The following is an 18836-nucleotide window of genomic DNA, read 5'->3' on the forward strand; positions in this document are numbered from 1 at the left end:
GCAGCTAAACACGCCAAAATATGTGGGAAGTCAAGAAACAGCATGGCGACAACCTAAAGCTTTCACAAAGACAGTTCCCTCCAGGAAAATATTCAGCAACTTTCCCTCTAAAAAAAAAGTAAGATTTATCAAAAGTCTCTCAGCTTATGCAATTCAATCGAACTTCAAATTAATGTTGAACAACAACTTTTGGGAGAACCGGACTGATCTCTGCCGGGAACAGTGGTTTTTAATCTGGTTGTAAACATGTGTAAACCATGTCGAGGTCTTTACCCGGCCTTCAGACTCTGCAGAGCTTCGTTGACGTTCCTCTGATGGAACGCAGTCATGTAGGTGTGCATCTCTGGATAGTTGTTCCTGATGTTTCTCTCCGTGCTCCCGTTCGGGACCGTGCCAAACCGGAACGGAGGAGAGAAGTCATTGGGACTCTGAAACTAATTACAGGAAAAGAAATGGAAAAAATATTCACGACTTTTTTTTTTAAGGTGATACAACAGGACCGCTCTAGGTTAGAAACCCTCAGCCTTACCTTCTTGTCGGAGAGACCCGTGACTTGATCCACATATTCCTCTTGGATCATGAAAGCAGCCAGGTTGGCAGTGTACGAGGCCAGGAAAATGACAGCAAAGAAGGCCCACACTGACACCATGATTTTACTGGTGGTGCCTTTGGGGTTCTGGACCGGCACAGAGTTGTTGAAGACGAGACCCCAAAGCAGCCAGATGGCCTTACCGATGGTGAAAGATGGGCCATGAGGCTCTGAAAGAAACAGGCAAGGTGTGTTAAAAAATGAAACATTTCGATAACTTTCTGAGCCAGTGGCTTACAAAATAATTTACAGTTATTTTGGTTTTCATTTTGTTATGTTACAATTTAAAAATGAATGTTTTTTGGGGGGGAAGAGGGCAATTAAAATGATTGATCAACAAGGACACACAAGACTATGGGGCCTTTCATCTTTTTATCTGTTGTAACTCACATTATCCAGTAAAGTCTTTACTATGATTCACATAAATAAACTCCAGAACAAGCATTCGCCTTCAGAAAGTTTTAAAAAGTCTCCACCTGAATGATCGAAGATTAAATGTGATATTTGTGGAAGGAAATTGCAAGATTTTGATCACCTTCCAGCAGAATGACGACATTTAAATGGTAGAGAGCGACAGCAAAAGGTTCAAGTTCATGCCAATTCACGAGTTAGAATGGCCTAGTTAAAGTTCAGACCGTAATCTAAATGAAAATGTGTCGAAACCTGAAAACTGCAGTTGGGGTTACAGGTGGGCTTTTAAAGTATTGTTTGTCGGGCTAAATTTTTTTATCATGATAAGATTGTGATTTATACCTGACGCAATAAATCCAATTAATCATGTTTAAAATAACATGATTGTACATTGATAAATATCAATAAATTTAAAAATATGGTTAAATGCAGTAATTTTGAGTATTTTTAGTGATACAAAACACACTTCTTTATGTGACTGGTGTCCTAAAGAAGCGCATTACAAATAGGAATGTTTTAAAGAGCAATATTTGTGTCACAAGCAAACAACTTAAAAAACCCCAACAACAAATAAATAGTTTTTATTGTCACTTATCATTATCACAATATACGACCACAAAATATGGTGATAGAACTTTTAAGTCCACATCGTCGACCTCTGGTTCAGGTTCCTGTAGTTTGATTTTGTGAAGAACAACGGTCAAAATGTGGAAAACTGACTTGACTGGCATCTGGACTTTTTAGTATTTATTTGAAAACAAAAACAAAAACCGCGTGTTATTTCGCTTCCACTTCAGACTGTGTTTTGTCACATAAAATCCAATAAATCCATCAGACTTTGTGGCTGCACCATGACAAACAGGGAAAAGACGCTTTGTCATCGCTTCACTTCATTCATACAAGTAACTTAGACACAAATCACACCTCAATGAAATTGTTCAGTTTGTCTGTGAGCTGCTGTTATAATGCAATAAGCGATCGCGGCGTTTTTTTGTTTTTTTGTTCTTAATGTTTGTGTGGGAGTGTGTGAGCAGGAAAGAGTGCGTGTGCAAGTGTGTGTGGGTGTGTATTTTGTCGCAAAGTGTTTTTCTGTTTTGTTATGTTCTTGGACAAACTGACTTCATGCGGCGCCAAACGTTCCTCTGATAAGTCTGCCAGCCGGAGAGCTGCCTGAACGCAGCCAGCAAAGTCTTTACAACTCGCCGATGGACTCATTGATACATTATTGCGTCAGGTGCTTTGACAGCAAACTTCGATCTGCACTCTTCATGACACCAAACTCCCACGACGCAACAACAACAAAAAAAACAAACACAAGGAGTCCTACGAAAGAGAACAGAGCTGTGGGGAGAAGTTCATCTTCTCCAGCAGATGATGAAGGATGAGAGGGATAAAAAAAAAAAAAAGATAACCACTGTCTATATATAGACACATCAGAGATAGACTAGAGGGAGATTGATTTTCCTCTTTTTTTTTGTCTCTCATCTGTTCAGATGGTAAGATTTAAGACGAAACTAGCCTCATGGTGTCATGTTTTTTTTTTTTTTGGTAGCAAATATGGAAATTTATGTAAATGGCCAGTCCAGTGTGAGGGGAAGCAGCGGCAGAGTTCTGCTGAAACCTGTGTTTAGATCCAGCTCCATATGATGAAAAGAGAGCAGAGAGGTGAGGAGGAGGAGGACAAGGAGGAGGGGGAGGAGGGGTAGGAGGAGGAGGAGGAGGAAAAGGAGGAGGAGATAGGAATAAAGGCATTGGGTCAGTGAGAACGGCTGGTTTGCGTGCGGGGGCAGTGTGTTTCTGTGCCTGTCAGTCTTTGTGCGTGGCCAACACACACACACGCACACACGCGCACACACACACAGTTTGCGTTTGTGTTGTTGCAGAGAAGAGGAGCATCGTCTGCGAAGCAGCAAAGCATCTGTAGTATCGCTGGGAGAAAATGGCTAGTTAGAGCATTACTCATCTAAGCCTCTTTGTTTAATGGAGCAAGGTACTGACTGTCATTTTCTCTGCATTCACTCCAAATTTATGTTTCGTTTTTTTTTACTATTTTCCTCTCTCTCCTGTAAAAGTTGATTGACATCTTGAGTTAAATGTTAGCATGTTTGTTTTTTAGGAAACTTGCAAAAACCCAGAAATGACTGGGAAACCAAATAGCTAATCTCTGCAGAGGCCTAAAATCTGCATTCCCTTAGTTCACACTCTTTGATTCAGTTACAGCTGCAGGTCATTTGAGGTACGTCTCTGCCAGTCTTATACGTCTAGATAATACTTTTTCTTCTTCAAACTCAGTCTGAGTGAACAGTGAACGTCAATTTTAACGTCTTATCACAGATTTCTCAATTGGATTACGTCTAGACCAGAGGTCTGTATGCTCCACCATCCAAAGAGACTATTTTTACCTTCTCTCCTGCTAAATGCATTTTGCCTGGAGCCACAAAGTCTACACAGCCCTTTTGAATGAGGCAAGCTTATTAAGTTTTTAAAATAACAATTACTAGGGCTGAACAGTATTCTCAAAACTGATATGTGTTAATCAGTGGTGAAAGTAGTTTTAAATTCTTGGGGGTACTATGACAAAAAAATGTATATATAGATATATATATTGCTTCTTTGTGTGCTTTGGAGTGTCTGTACTGATTATTTTTTTGCAAAGCGATAAAAGCTGGGTAGCTCTTGAATTGCTACAAAATAAAGCTGTATGCCCTTCAGCCCACTGGCTGCAATGTTGACACCTTGAGATGCCATGAGACCTAAATTCTGAACATTATGGCATGGAGTGCATCCCAGTTTTCCATGTCTGGCATATAACCATTCATTTTAGCTTTTAAACTGGTTCTATTGATCCTGTGTCCAGACAGAGGGATAATCAGTAGCCCAGCATCATGACCTGTTTGTTCTGAAGATCCTGCAGCTTCCACTTCTCTTCCTAACATGGCGCCTCCTCACCCTGACTCTCATAATGATAGGAGGAACCACAGAGCTCTGTTAGGGTAAAAGCACATCTTCTGAAGTTGGGATGTTTGTCGTCCAACAGGTTCCAGAGGAATCGCCTCAAACCAGATCTCGAACTGGATTTTATTTCACTGTCATTTGTGAATGTTAGAGCCTCATTTTCAACAGTGGAGCTATAAAGGTTGAAAAAGGTTATAATTTTTGGAGAAAGTCTTATCAACATCAATGTTTCCACTAAATAGGAGGCAAAAAAAAAGGTTTGATAAAGGAAAAGCCTCTCAAGACTCTGAGCCCGACAGCACAAAACTATTTTTTTATATTAGATAATTAATTTAATTTCACATAATTATCACGGTAGAAGCCATTTGTTTGTTAAATACTTAATGAAACATATCTATCATGTTTGATGTTTGTTGTAAATGACGTATACTCACAAAGAACGAGGTAATTGGTCAAAGTTTGCCGTTTATTGAACATTCAGAAACTACAGCGGCTGTAAAGCGCCACAGCAAAGGTAAAACAACCTGACCAGGTGATCAACTCTAAACCACTCACACCTTTTTATTCTCCTCTCTCTTTGTCATTTAAGTACACCCGTTGCCATGGTAACCTCTTGCGCTCTCCAAGCCGACCAGAGATTACTTAAAAGCATAACATTCAGTCCGTTACGATATTAGGTTTGCAGGCTTGATATTTATTTGATTATTAATAAGCCTCACCGAACACATTGGTGGTTGATTAGTTAATTTTAAACTCCTGCTCTGCTAGTTATTTTGGTAATGTAACCGAAACGCACAGAATTGCGCAACACCTTGTTGAAACAATAATTACTGAGATTATTATTGTCGTTGGGTCATTAATTTGAACACATTTTGTTGATTTTTTTTTCTTTTTTCTTTTTTGTTCTTTCATAAAGTTACGAACGTTTTAAGCGAGCCAGAGGAGGACCTGCTGGTCTCAGCGTCCTGGCGGCGTTCAGTTTGTCACCTAATGCCGAGATCGGCTCAAAACCTTCCATGATCGACATGTTGCACTGCTGCTCTAATAAAACATTAAGAGTTCAGAAACAATATGAAATGGGAAAAAAGTTATTAACTGATTAAGTCGTGTATTAGATTGTTCTTGAAAAACTAATCAGTCACGGCTGATTAGTGGATGCACTCGTGGCTGCACAGTGAACCCATTCATTTTTTACAGCCAACAGCTGCTCCACTCTCTTGCAGGTATTATCCTGCTAAATCTTTTAGGGGTAAGCGGTACCCTGTCGTACCCCCTTACTTTCACCCCTGGTGTTAATTCAGGAGAATATTATGAAAACGATGTGATGGAAGTAACAGTCTTAATGTCTTTCTAGTAATCAGGGGTGAAGGGGAATTTATCTAAAATAAATAGCAAGGAAGAGGGAAATGAGGGAAGTAGGTCAGTTATGCTAGCTTGACTTTGACAACTGTAACATGCAGATGTTCTGCAGAATTCGGCGTGTTTTGTTTTAGTATAAAAAAATAAATAAAAAAACTGGCCTTCACACCAACTCTAAGAGGTCATCAGTAGAGCAGGTGTTTCAATTAGCCAATCAACCACTGGTGTGGTAGCTATTAGCTATTAGCAGCGGTAGCTAATGTACCACAGCGATCACTTCTTAATAATCGCAACATAAACATCAATGTTCTGTTCGTTGTGTGGGAAATGTTTGCGTTTTTTGGTGTTGGATCTTGATGCATTAGTGGCGTTGTCAGTTGCTATGGTAGCGAGTCTGTCCGTAGCGTAGCAGACACAGAGAGCGAGAATGTGAGTGATTGTTGTTCTGTTATTTTCCCCTTTGCTGTGGGGAACTGCACTACATGAATGACACCTACATGTCCAGGTTTAATTTAGTTAACGGACTTGTTCTACTGCAACAGCGCAGCTACGGATGGGAGGTAAAAGAATCGTCTTTTTGCCCTCCAGCGCTGTGTGTGTGTGTGTGTGTGCAAAATGTCCGGATGTAAACAAAAACATACAACATGTCTGTAGAAATCATTTGGCCATGTGTAATTCCATTTAGTTTGCATTATTCAATGTTATTTGAAATATCGATATACATTTTTTTTTCTCCAGTTAGGTTAGTACTCTTGGGGACCCCCTGGTGGTGTGGAGGTCCTAAGCAGCCACTTAACTTACATATATGCCTTGGGCCGGCTATGGTTTTGTGTGCGTGTGCGTGTGGTGAGTTGGGAACTCTCACCTCTGCCATCAGCCAGACAGCGGTTGTAGCCCACAGGGCTGATGTACTCGAACACGAACACAGCCACTGCTGACACCAGCAGCAGCATTACGAACATCATCACCCACACATCTGCACTAAAGGGCTCTGAAAGGGTGCAGAGACGAGGAAGACGAACGAGGAAGACGAGGGATTGATAAAAGAAGGAAGCATGGTTGGAAAGAGATGCAGCATAAAGAATATTTCAGAAAGGAGGCGGGAGGTGGTGAAGAAAGGAGGAACACGAGGAGGGAGGAAGAGTTTCCCTTGAGCAAGGGCAGCAGAGAGAAAGAGAAAATGAAGAGAGAGAGATATGCAAATGCAGGATGTCATATTGAAAAGAGGAAGGGAGCGTGAGAGAAATTGAGTAGGAGTGGGAAACATAAGAGGGCAAACAGAAAGAGAGAGAAAGTGAAAAAATAAGCAGTTAGCTGAATTATCATGCAGCTTAGAACACCTTGTCAGGGAAAGTTTACTGAAACTTATTTTAATGCATTTCCACCTGTTAAATCACTTTTAATTCCTTCAATTCATGAAGGAGAAGTAAACAAAAACACTTAGATGTAACTTAAACAGCTGCTAAACTCACTCAAGAAGACAACATCTAATTAAAAGAGCCTTTTGTTCTGAATGAACCAAAGAGCGGTCCGAAGACTTTCACAGAAATAACGGAACCAAACGAGCCAGATGGGCCACTCAGAACCAAACATGGAGGAGCCGCATTCAGCTTCTACCCACTACAAATCTGGAACTAACTTCCAGAAAACTGCAAAGCAGCTGAAACACCGAGTTCCTTTAAATCCGGCCTAAAGGCCCACCTGTGTAGAGCGGCACTTGAACCATAATAAATGAAAAATTGACCAGCATATTGGATGAGTATTGATGATTTTGATGATGGGATTTGACAAAATGTCATTTTTGTTTCTGGTTTCAGACATTGGTGACTGTATCATGTTTTTATGACTTTTTATTTAGAAATCTTTTGATGTAAAGCACTTTGTACTGCCTTGTTGCTGAAATGTACCATACAAATAAACTCCATTGATTGATTGATTGATTGATTGACAGTAGCTGTGACCTAGTTCATGCCTGAGCTGTAGGTATGTTACAACGTAAAATCAAATTGCAACATCAATGTGTGAAACATAATCATGGCAATCATATCCATCCATCCATCCATCCATCCATCCATTTTCTTCCGCTTATCCGGGGTAGGGTCGCGGGGGCAGCAGCTTCAGAAGGGAGGCCCAGACTTCCCTCTCCCCAGCCACTTCTTCCAGCTCCTCCGGGGGAATCCCAAGGCGTTCCCAGGCCAGCCGAGAGACGTAATCCCTCCAGCGTGTCCTGGGTCTTCCCCGAGGCCTCCTCCCGGTGGGACGTGCCCGGAACACCTCACCAGGGAGGCGTCCAGGAGGCATCCTTACCAGATGCCCGAGCCACCTCAACTGGCTCCTCTCGACATGGAGGAGCAGCGGCTCTACTCTGAGTCCCTCCCGGATGACCGAGCTTCTCACCCCATCTCCTAGGGAGAGCCCAGCCACCCTGCGGAGGAAACCCATTTCGGCCACTTGTATCCGTGATCTCGTTCTTTCAGTCATGACCCAAAGCTCATGACCATAGATGAGGGTGGGAACGTAGATCGACCGGTAAATCGAGAGCTTCGCTTTTTGGCTCAGCTCTCTCTTCACCACGACGGACCGGTACAGCGCCCGCTTCACAGTAGACGCTGCCCCAATCCGCCTGTTGATCTCCCGTTCCCTTCTTCCCTCATTCGTGAACAAGATCCCCAGATACTTAAACTCCTCCACTTGAGGCAGGACGACCCCCCTGACCCGGAGAAGGCACTCTACCCTTTTCCGGCTCAAGACCATGGCCTCGGATTTGGAGGCACTGAGCCTCATCCCGGCCACTTCACACTCGGCTGCGAACCGCTCCAGTGAGAGCTGCAGATCACGTTCCGATGAAGCCAACAGGACCACATCATCCGCAAAAAGCAGAGATGTGATCCTAAGGCCACCAAAACGGATCCCCTCAACACCTCGGCTGCGCCTAGAAATTCTGTCCATAAAAGTAATGAACAGAATCGGTGACAAAGGGCAGCCTTGGCGGAGTCCAACTCTCACCGGAAACGAGCCCGACTTACTGCCGGCAATGCGGACCAGACTCTGACACCGATCATATCCTTGAATGTAATACTTGGTTTGTTATTATATTTATATACATTCATGTCAGTAATATATTTGGCCAGTTATATTGACTCTCACGGAGACATTGTGATGATGCAAAAGAATAAAAAGAATGAGAAAAACTTTCAACACAAATTGTCAATTTAGTATTTAATAACATAATGATTTAAACTTCTCCTATAATGGTGTGACAAGAGCAGATAAGCTTAATCATTTCCTTATCTTTAAGAGACTTTTCCAAATTTCCAACAACCCGCAGAACATGGCTGAATTATGGCAAATTTGGTAAGTTCATCGACTGTAAAGAGGGTAATATGGATATAAACTATCAAACGTAACTATTAACTATTAGATAATGTAGAGAAGCAATGATGTGCTGTGTATTCATCAGCTACCACACCTCACTGAGTGACTGAATACATTTTATTATTATTATTTCCAGGAAGCCAGGTAAGATAGTCAAATGACTCATCTAACTTAAACAATGCATCTAAAATTGCTGACCAACAGTACAAAGTACTGCCAGTTGCATTCTGGGATAAAGACCGTTGCTTTTCCATTTACTTCTGCACATCGGTAACAACCTTTCCATATCCTGCATCTATTTTGAGCATCGGTTGCACATCCTGGTTGTCGATGGCCAGTGTGTTGCGTGTTTCTGATGTGTCCATCAACCAATCGAGCCTTTGCAAATGATACAATTACTTCCTCAGCATGTCATCAAGCTCTGCATACGCCTGGTAATGAACTACTTATTTGATTCAGGTGGGTTGAGCCAGGAAAACATGAAACATTCAGGAAATCGGGCCTCGAGGATCAACACCAGAGACTTCTGCTCTAGATTTATGCGATAACTGGAGGGGTTTTATTCGTCTTTTAAAGATGGCGGCTGATCATTGCTACTCACCTAGAAATGCGGAGGGTGAAACGGTGCCGTTACTGCGGGAAACCATGACGCTAATTCCGGTTTCGATGAAGGGAACAGAAAAATCGATGACCTCTGACCTCTCCTCGTTGATGGTTAGGGATCCAACGGCCATGTGGGCATTTTTTAACACAACCTGGGCAAGAGAAAGAAAACGGCATCCATTGCTTAAGCAAACAGTGGAAATGAATCCACTACCAGAGCAGTATTAAGTCAAGAAAGCGCAGTAAATAAAAGAAAAATTAATTCAGCAGGGAATCTTAAGAGTCCCTGACCGGAAGTGATCTTAACGTGTTAGACTGGCCTAGTCAAAGTCTCAACTGGAGTCTGATCAAGAATCTGTTGAAGAAAAATTAGGGAGACCTTCTAACCTCAAAGAGGTTAGAAGCTTGTTGCCAGAGATACATTGTCAAAATACCAATGGACTGCTGTAATAACAGTAAGATTTTTCAACTGATTATTGACAAATGGTATAAGTAATTTTTTGTTATGCCATGAAAACACAAAATGTAATAAAAACTGATTTTTTTAGAGCTCTATTGTAATTAGTCCTACAGTGTTTACAGAGTCTTTAAAACATGATTTGTGAAACCTTAATTGTATTTGTAGTAACACAAAGTGGGGATTTTTATTTTTTCAAACAGTGGTGCTAAAAGTCATGAATTCAGTGTTGTGTGTTGTGTCGTCTGGTTAGCTGATTGTATAGTTTCACCACTATTAATTGATTGTCCAAGAAAGGCAAACGCAATGCTGGAGATTTTATTGTTTGAACGTTTGTGCACTCAAAAGCCAGTCGGCTAATGTCGTTCGTCAAAGACGGACGAGCCTGTTGACCTTTGCCTTTTTATGCCCTTTGCGCGTCTCTTTGTACAATGACTTATGTTAGGATGTTCTAGCCTCATGCAGTCTTTGAAAGCAGATGTCCGGCATATTTGAGGCCCAAGCACAGCAGGACTTCCCAAACACAATCTCTTGCCATTAACACACATTGGACGGGTTCATCTGAACAGACTGGGGAACTTCAACCTACGGTATTTCTTCCAGTGAACCAAACTGATACATTTTCATCACCATTGATGGGCAAAGCAATGCCTGTCGTTTATTTTTTGTGTGACACTTTACATCCATTCTGAGGAGTTTGTTTCCACAATGCTGGCTTGATTTTTCAAAGTTCGTGTGAGTAGGACATCACCGACTTGTTTGCGTTGCCTCATAAATCATCAGAAAGGAGCTTCTCTTTGCTGTTTTATGATGAAACCATGTTGTAAATGTGGTTGCAGATCGTTTTCTTTTTCCCCCCCAACATGAACTTGCATTAGGTCAATAGGTGATGAAATCACTGTGTTAGATGTCATAACCTGTTGAAATGAAGACTATAGCAAGAGAGCGTAACGGCAGACTTCAGCAAGAACAGGGGAAAAAAGTTATTAATACACAAAAAGTGAGGCCTAAAACTGGAGACGCTGGAGACAAAGATGCAGCATGGCGTGTAGCGACAGGAGGCAAAACTACTTTCCTCGCAGCGCTCTGGAGTGGACACTCGTGATGCTCACCAGGCCACAGAAAGAGGGAGAAAGACAGAAGGAGAGAGGAAGAAAGTGGGTTACCACAGTGGGTCATGGCTGCTGGAAATAGCCGGTTCAGTGCCTCTCGCTACCTGCCTAACTCCCTTCAGTTCTCCTGCACAGGTGGTATATTTAGATCCAAATTTCATAGCCTTAAAGCATTGGGGTAAAGTGGGACGAGATTGTCTCCCTGAGTTAATAAGGTGTGTGTGTGTGAGACTGTGTGAGTCAAAGCTCTGCTGTGCGCTTCAACGGCGTGCACTTCCGTGTGAGTCATAAAGGGAAAAAGAGAAAGAGACGTGAGCGAAGCTTTGTTCGTCTACCTGTGAAGTGGACCTTTTCAGGCAGGGGAAAATGTGGCACGTCTGCCTTGCAGATTATCTGCCATTCCGCTGTTTGTGTGCGTTTGTAAGTTCTCAGTCATATTTACTCAGAGAGTATGCAAGTACGGATCTAAATGTGCATCGGAGAATGCGCGAACATCTCCCTGGGAAGGCAAACGAGTGGATCCAGCAGTGTGCTCACTTCCCCTCTCACCATTCGCTCTCTCCATCTCCCTCCTACGACTTGTTCTCTCCGTGTTATGAAAGTGACCCATGTGGGTGTTATTGAGAATGATTGAGTGAGGATCTGCGTGCGTTTGTGTGTCTCGGTTTGTGTGCGCGTGTTGACCAGTGTCTTCTGCGACTCTCTCAGCAAGGCGAAATTCAAAGTGTATTGTCTCTAATATTAGGGGTTTGGAGCATGAGTCAGTGCAGCTCATGAAAACACATTCTGGCTTCCACAACAAAGTCAGGAAAAAGTGTGGGGCCTCTCAAAGCATTTGATGATTTCCTTTATTTTAATTTGTTTTTCATCTTTTGAAATCTGACGAGAGGTAAAAGCATCGAGAGATCTGCTCAGCATCTCTGTCAGTCTGTAAATCAGCCCATTGACAGTTTGACACATACTCTTGTTTTGGCAGCGTTGGAAGAGAAGGTAGACAGAAATAGGTTGTCAACAACACCATAAAACTTATTTATTAATAACAAATCTGAAAGTCTTTACCCAGCGATTCGGAGATTCTTAGAAAGCATGTCATGAAGGAATTTATTGTTGAATTTCCCTAAACTGTAAATCAGGGGTCCCCAAACCTTTTCCTGTGAGGGCCACATAACTTTATCCTTTTCTGGTGGGGGGCCGGAGTCAGTTTGTAACAGAAAAAGTGTGACAATTGCCTAAATATAAAAATATATTGTTTTCCAGAGAGTACAATCAAATAGCCTTCTCTGGGTTCTTCACAGAAAAAATCCAGAAAAGATTATAGTCCGTATTTTCCGAACTATGAGCCGCACTGGACTATAAGCCACAACCCCAAAGTTTTTTTTTTTAACCAGTAAACATACACATATAAGCCGCAGATATCTCTGCCGCTCCAGGTTTTCCACAACAATGCAGCAGCAGAGGGGGCGGACACCCAACATTTGAGTAATAGCAGGTCAATTGAATATCACATGTATTACGGTTGAAAAAGAAAAAGATGCAAATTTTAGACTGATTACGGTAGTTTCCGAACGGTAACTGTAACAGTAAAAGTTATGATCCTTCGTGTCTGCTACTAGCCTGTGCTAAATCAGCGGCCCCAACCTGTTTATTACCGCGGACCGGTCAAGACTTGGAAATTATGTTGCGGCCCGGGGGGGAGAGGGGAGGAGGGGATGAACAGTCAGATAAGGCTTCTGCATGTTGGTGTTCCCACTAAATACTGAATATACCCAATTTGGGTTGTCTTGGCCCTTTTATCGCAGCCTGTAGGGTTTTCCCTGACTTGGAACGAGAATATGACCTGTTGAATGTGACAGGTAGCCAATCAAAAAGCGCAGTGACGTAGGGGAATCCCAAACACCGGACATATCGCGCAACTGAGAGTCCGGTGGATATCGGAGATGATATGTGGAAATTTTTATTATTAAATCTAAAGGTCATTATTGTGTTTATTTCAGTTAAAAATGTTAACTATGAAAAAACATATTCACCTCCAAATCATAGTGCAGCAAATAGAGCGTCTGCTCCCGCCTCTTTTATCTACCGCCTTTTCTTTTTGTTACATCTTTTATGTCTTAAAATGCCTCCACAAACTATCACTACTGCTTCTACATCGTCATCCGTGTTTGGTTATTCTAAGTTTCCGCTATGTTGGGGGTTTTACTGAATTATCCTCTGGAATTGCGATGTTCGTGACTGGAATCGGTTCGTGCTGCTCCTGCCTTGGAGACACGAACCGATCGAACCTGTTGTACTTTTATCAGCTCTGTGGTCACAGAGGTTTGGAGAATCGGCCGACATTCTTAAAACTTTCCGTCTAAACCAGACTTGAGACTCACAAGCTCTACTCCTCTCCTCTCAACCACTGCCCAAACGCTCTGACTCTGGTCGCTATGGTAATGTTTATATATCCCTTCAAAATAACAGAAGCACCACAAAAACGAACATTTTACTTTCGTGAAAATTTTAACTCASGATAATGACTAACGGGAGCCCTGAGCTTGTTTCTCTGCAACGAGACGGTCCCATCTGGGAGTGACGAGAGACAATAACACCCGAGGTGTTGCTGATATCCACAGCCTGCTTGGTCTCTACGTGGCGAAGCAGCTTGAAGCTTCATTGCCTCATTAGCAGCCGGTCGCTGTATGTTACGTAGTGCGGCTTGTAATGTGGGACTCACCTACCGGTTCGGGATAAATCCATTCTGCTGTCTCTTCCCTGGGCCTTTTCCCCTTTGCAAAGAAACTTTCCAAAGACATCTGATCTGTTTCTTACTCATTTTGCTGCTTGTGGGCTCAATGTTGGCACGCAAGAAACCAGACTTCCAATGATTCACTTCCTGCTAAAGAGCCCCCTGGTGGTTGAAGAAAAATCCACATATAAACGGCTTATAGTCCGGAAAATATGGTAAATGAAAAAAAATCTGAAGGCTCTCTGGTATTGTTCAGGGGGCCGGACCAAATGTGGAGGTGGGCTGTAGTTTGGGGACCCCTGCTGTAAAGTGTCAAAATTAGACAATAAGAATAAAGTATATAATAATATTTCACAAATGTTTCTTGGCAATACGAAGAAAAAAAACACACACACTACATCATTTTTGTAGGCGTTAACAAGAATGTGGCAATGCTCTGGCTGGATATTACTCCACTTTTCTTGGCAGTTTATATAAAAAGGTTTAAGATCTGGACCATTTCAGAATCACGATCTAAAGGAGCTTCATTCGTTCTTTAGCCATCAGACTCAAACTGTCTAAAGCTTTGGCTCAGTCCACCTTTATTTTACCATAAGCGCTGTGGCTGCAGGTTCTGAGTTGTTTTGGTCCATTTTAATTGCAAGGTGAGTATATAATTGCTTTAGTTTTGTACATGGATGTTCCACATGTGAACTGAATTAAAAGAATGTGGCATCTGTGTGACGTGCTTGCTACTCAGCTAGCTGCCTAGCTAGCTAGCTGAGTAGCTAGCTAGCTGAGTAGCTATCTACAATCTATGTAGCTAGATAGCTAGCAGCTACATAGTTAGATAACTACATAGCTATCTATCTAGACAGTTACATATCTAGCTACCTAGATAAATAGATAACTACATATCTAGCTTATTGAAATGGTAACTAGTTAGCTACACTAATAGGTAGATAAATAGATAATAGAGAGAGAGAAATTCCTCGAGTCTTCTTTAATCTTTTATAAATGTTTTTGTCTGTGTGTGTCTGTGAGTTAGAGAGGTTCTTGAACGCAGCTCTTTGTCTTCCTAATGACCTCTCCTCTGTGGGACAAGACGCATTACCGTGCTTTTAGCCTGGCTGACGGGGTTTATTTCAGGTGACCACATTTACAGCTCGGTACCCACTAAAGACGCTGGCAGGATGACAATAATGGCTCTATGTGAGACATTAAATGGGTCGGTTTTAATGTAAATTGAATAGAAATAGTCCTAATCGGGTGGGGGTAGATGCATGATGTCCGTGACTTGTGAAGGTCTTTTGTGTAAACGTTCAGACATTGAGCCACTCAGCATGTTTCCAACGGATGACCTTTAGGGTACAATCGATTGGCTTACCGCTTCCCTCATTAACAAAACGTCAAGATCAGTCAACAGAAACACAGTTGGCACCTACAGACTTACTGACAGTAACCTTGACATGGAACCAATAGTCATTAGAAACGTTGTCAACACCAAAGCAATTGGTTTTGGCAGACTGAAAACCAGATGATGTAAAACACATATGAGGTAGTTTGGCAAGAGCCAAGGTTTTTGATCCAAAAACCCCAAAATCTGAATGGAACTATAAACATAGCTATAACATTTTAAATAAGGGATAGGCTCTGTTCAGGTAGTTAATGAAGTAGTGTATTTTTCTCTTTAATTCCTAAAGAGTAAGGGAAGTTAATCCAGTACTGTCAAGTAGTGGAGACTGAAACATTTTTAAAGACAGAAAGGTCACTTTAACACTTGCCAGCAGAATAAAAGTACAATTCTTCTACATGTTCTCTGCCTAAGAAGTGACATTTGAAGACCTTTTTTTTAAATACTTGGCAGGAATAAACTTTGGATTGGACTGGAAATTATTCACATACTGGGCATAGAGGTTTGGTATTAGGTCAATTACAGATCAAAAATATATAGAGATTAATTTAGTCTTGACAGAAACCCAACCAAACATAGAGCAATTGCTTAAACATAAATTTAAAGGAGAGTTGCAGAAATGCATTAAATCAAGGGCACTAATGGAAAACAGCTGAAGTTTGGACTCAAATGACGACTACATCCCCCTCCCTCTGCATCATTTGTTGTTTTTGCAATTATTTACTGACTAAAATTGACTTCAGATCTCTGTGTACCGAAGTCTGTTTGGTAATGGAGCATTTTCTGTGCTGACCTCAAACATTTCATAGCTCTCCTCCTGTCTTCACTTGACACGGAGCCAAACACAGCACAGCAGCACACACTCTGACCGCACCAGTTCTCACAACGCCATAAAACCTCAGTAACGTTATTAACAGTGTCACAAACAGTGAATTAGGTGCAATCTTCATTCACAAGTTTCGCACGACAAATGATAAATGACATGGCGGTACGGTTTTCAGGGATATGGCAGAGTTGAATTTGTTGACCTGTGAAATCTGTCGGATCTGCGCTGTTTAAACACTGGAAGTGGAAAGCCAGAGCAACAACAAGCAGAGTAAACAGAAATAAGCGATGGGGAGGGGGGGTCATAAAATTTATACTCTTCCCCTCACCTCTCCCACCATGCCGTTCCAGGTCCCGTTGATCTTTTTGCCATGCTTCCCGTTCGTGACCAGGTACAGGTCGTACGTAAACTTGACCGACTTGGCGATCTTCTTCAGGATGTCGATGCAGAAGCCCTTACAGCAACGCTTGATGTAGATCCCCGCCTCCTTGGTCTGATTGCTGCATAAACAGAGAGATAAACAATGTTTAATCCAAAAACGTGCATCTGTCTGAATTGGTGATTTCAGTCGTGAATGCTGTTTAGCGTTTCTGGCTTTGTCGTTCTCACACTGTCCAAGTGTGAAATTATTTTACCTCCGGCGCTGTAAAGCAACCGTGAGAAACCTCCATAATTGACTTGGCTGCCAGTTTTTGTGTTTTTTTGTTATTTATTGTGGATGTGGTTTTTGCTACGGTCAGTTTCAGCTACTGTGACAGATGGGTTGGAGAAGAAGAAGAAAAAAAACAAAAAAAAACCCCAACAATTCGTAGCAACATGTGTGAAGATAAATATGTCACACTTTGTTAATCTCGACTCTGTTAAACATGATTTGGTCCATGTTGGATCACAGACTCACAGCATTTTGATCTGCTTTCTGCAGGGGACGGTATTCCTCATGCAGGTCCCACTCAGCGGGTCCACGTCTTCCACGATGACGAACGGGGCCTCTTCCAGCGTCACGATGGACAGGTGGTCATCCTCCCTGGTCGCCGCCCCTCCATACAGCTCGTAGCGAGGCCACACGTGGTACTTCATGGACAAGGAGCCGTTCTCCCATTTACCCACCTGCAGAGACATGCAGAAAACAAACTCAACAGTGTTTCACCTTCAAGACATTCGTTTTTCTCACATGGAGTGCCATCCAAAGGCATTCATGCCCCTTAAAGGCGAAGTATTATGTATACTCCAGGCACATTGTGCTATTTTGCAGCACATTTAACTCACTATGTTACCTTCAGTTATTATAAAATTACTACATACATCAAACATAGCTTAAAAAAATTTAATTTGCAGTTTAGCACTTTGATATTGGGCCTCTGTCTCTTTAAGAAGCTCCTGCTTTATCTGAAACTCCGCCTTCAGGAAGTCCTATCAGCAACTTTCCTCTATTAACCCTTTAACAAAGTTTTTACCACCATTTCACTGAGAAGTAGCTCACATAATGACCTCAGTAGACTCTCAGAAAAGGCAGTGTTTGGTTACATCGCTTTTTTTCTGCATGGAATGGTTGCCACGGGAGATTAAAGGATTTCTCAAACATGCACGAAAGATTTGTCACTTTTTAGGTGATTTTTGGGTGGCTAATGAGAGTACTGGACGCTCAATGCTGTTAAAGTAAAGGAGATGAAAACAAGTACAAGAAAACGATTTCAAAAAATTTTATTTAGTCAAAAACCCAAGTATCGTTTTCAGTTACGCTCTGCTTTATGTTGGCCTATAACGATTATGGCTCTGCTCAGATGAAATGAAACATTTATTCTTTTATTATTGTTGTTTTATATTTTTTTTTAGTGTTCCCCCCTCCCCCCCACTGGCTCCGCTGTGGACGATTGTCCTTATAAGCATTCAACGCCTCACCTGGCAGGAATCAAAGTTAAAAATGAAATCAGATCGCATTTCACACTACAGTAGCTTCAGTCCATAAAAAAATAACGGCTGCTCTGGAGCTACAAACAGTTCTGAGGCATATCATCAAAGAGGAATATGGAGTATGCATGCCTTACAGCAAAAACATCTTCACCCAGTTGGGATTTTAAAGTCTCATGTTGAGCGTCCTGCATTTTATTGCAGGTGGGCCATCTGCCCGTGTAATACACAGGTTATATCGGGTGAAAAGAATCTAAAGAATGATACTTCATCCTTACTGAAAGTTGGCAAAAGAGAGACGAGACAACACAACTTTTTTCGGTTTCTTAGCCCAGCAGCTTAGACAAACAATGTGGTGCGTCTGGTTGCCTCGCGGAGTCGGGTCAGATTCTCCTGCTGAATAATCGACACAACTGACCAAACGGAACAATGGACCGTATCTGATTCAAGCAGGCGAAGTGAAGAGGCCAAATCAATGAAAAGGAGACAAAGATGGCGGGTTAAGCCGGGGAAATGATAACCGGATCACCACAACGGTCACAAACGGAACAAAAGGAAGGAAGAAAACGAAGATAATGAAAAGTAAAAAAAAAAAAAAAGTAACTCAAAGACAATGAAGTAAACGTGTCCACAGAACCCACAGGCATTCAAGTTGCAAATGAAATTCTGAAAATTATTATGCGGAAGCGCGGGTGCATGTCAAAAATTAGAATATCATCAAAAAGTTAATTCAGTTCAGTCATTCAATTAAAGAAGTGAAACTCATATTTTGTAAAGATTCATTACACACACATTAACTTACACAATAACCCACAAAGGAAGAATTTTAATGTAAAAATGCCTGCATTAAAATCTGATTGCAACATGTCTAGTATAAGTTGATTTAACAGTGACCTTCAGGTAATCAGCACTATTGGGTTTGGTGTCTCTCATCTCGGTCCTGACAGGGCCTGATGGATTCTGTGTGGGGTTCGGGTCCGAGCATTTTGTTAACCCATCAGTCACGGCGATGGCGTGGCCATTAAAGCAGGCGTTGGTGTCTTTGTGGGTATGGGCAGATGCCAAGTCCTGCTGGAAAATTTATTCAGCATCACCATTAAGCTTGTCAGAAGAGAGAAAC

General features: G+C 41.9%; 1 protein-coding gene across 5 annotated transcripts in view; it reads right to left on the reverse strand.

Moving 5' to 3' along the window:
- The window catches only part of grin2ba (glutamate receptor, ionotropic, N-methyl D-aspartate 2B, genome duplicate a), a 178721-nt gene that overhangs the window by 21656 nt on the left and 138229 nt on the right, over positions 1 to 18836 (reverse strand). For all 5 annotated transcript variants that reach the window (XM_008415507.2, XM_017306255.1, XM_017306254.1 and 2 more), the window contains 6 exons: positions 16707 to 16915; positions 16137 to 16308; positions 9291 to 9444; positions 6180 to 6305; positions 530 to 759; positions 274 to 434 (listed from right to left, as the gene is read on the reverse strand). In XM_008415507.2, coding sequence (XP_008413729.1) covers positions 274 to 434; positions 530 to 759; positions 6180 to 6305; positions 9291 to 9444; positions 16137 to 16308; positions 16707 to 16915 — 1052 coding nt within the window. The remainder of the gene's footprint in view (positions 1 to 273; positions 435 to 529; positions 760 to 6179; positions 6306 to 9290; positions 9445 to 16136; positions 16309 to 16706; positions 16916 to 18836) is intronic.

The sequence above is a fragment of the Poecilia reticulata genome, linkage group LG8, assembly GCF_000633615.1.
Source record: "Poecilia reticulata strain Guanapo linkage group LG8, Guppy_female_1.0+MT, whole genome shotgun sequence".
NCBI classification, from domain to species: Eukaryota; Metazoa; Chordata; class Actinopteri; order Cyprinodontiformes; family Poeciliidae; genus Poecilia; species Poecilia reticulata.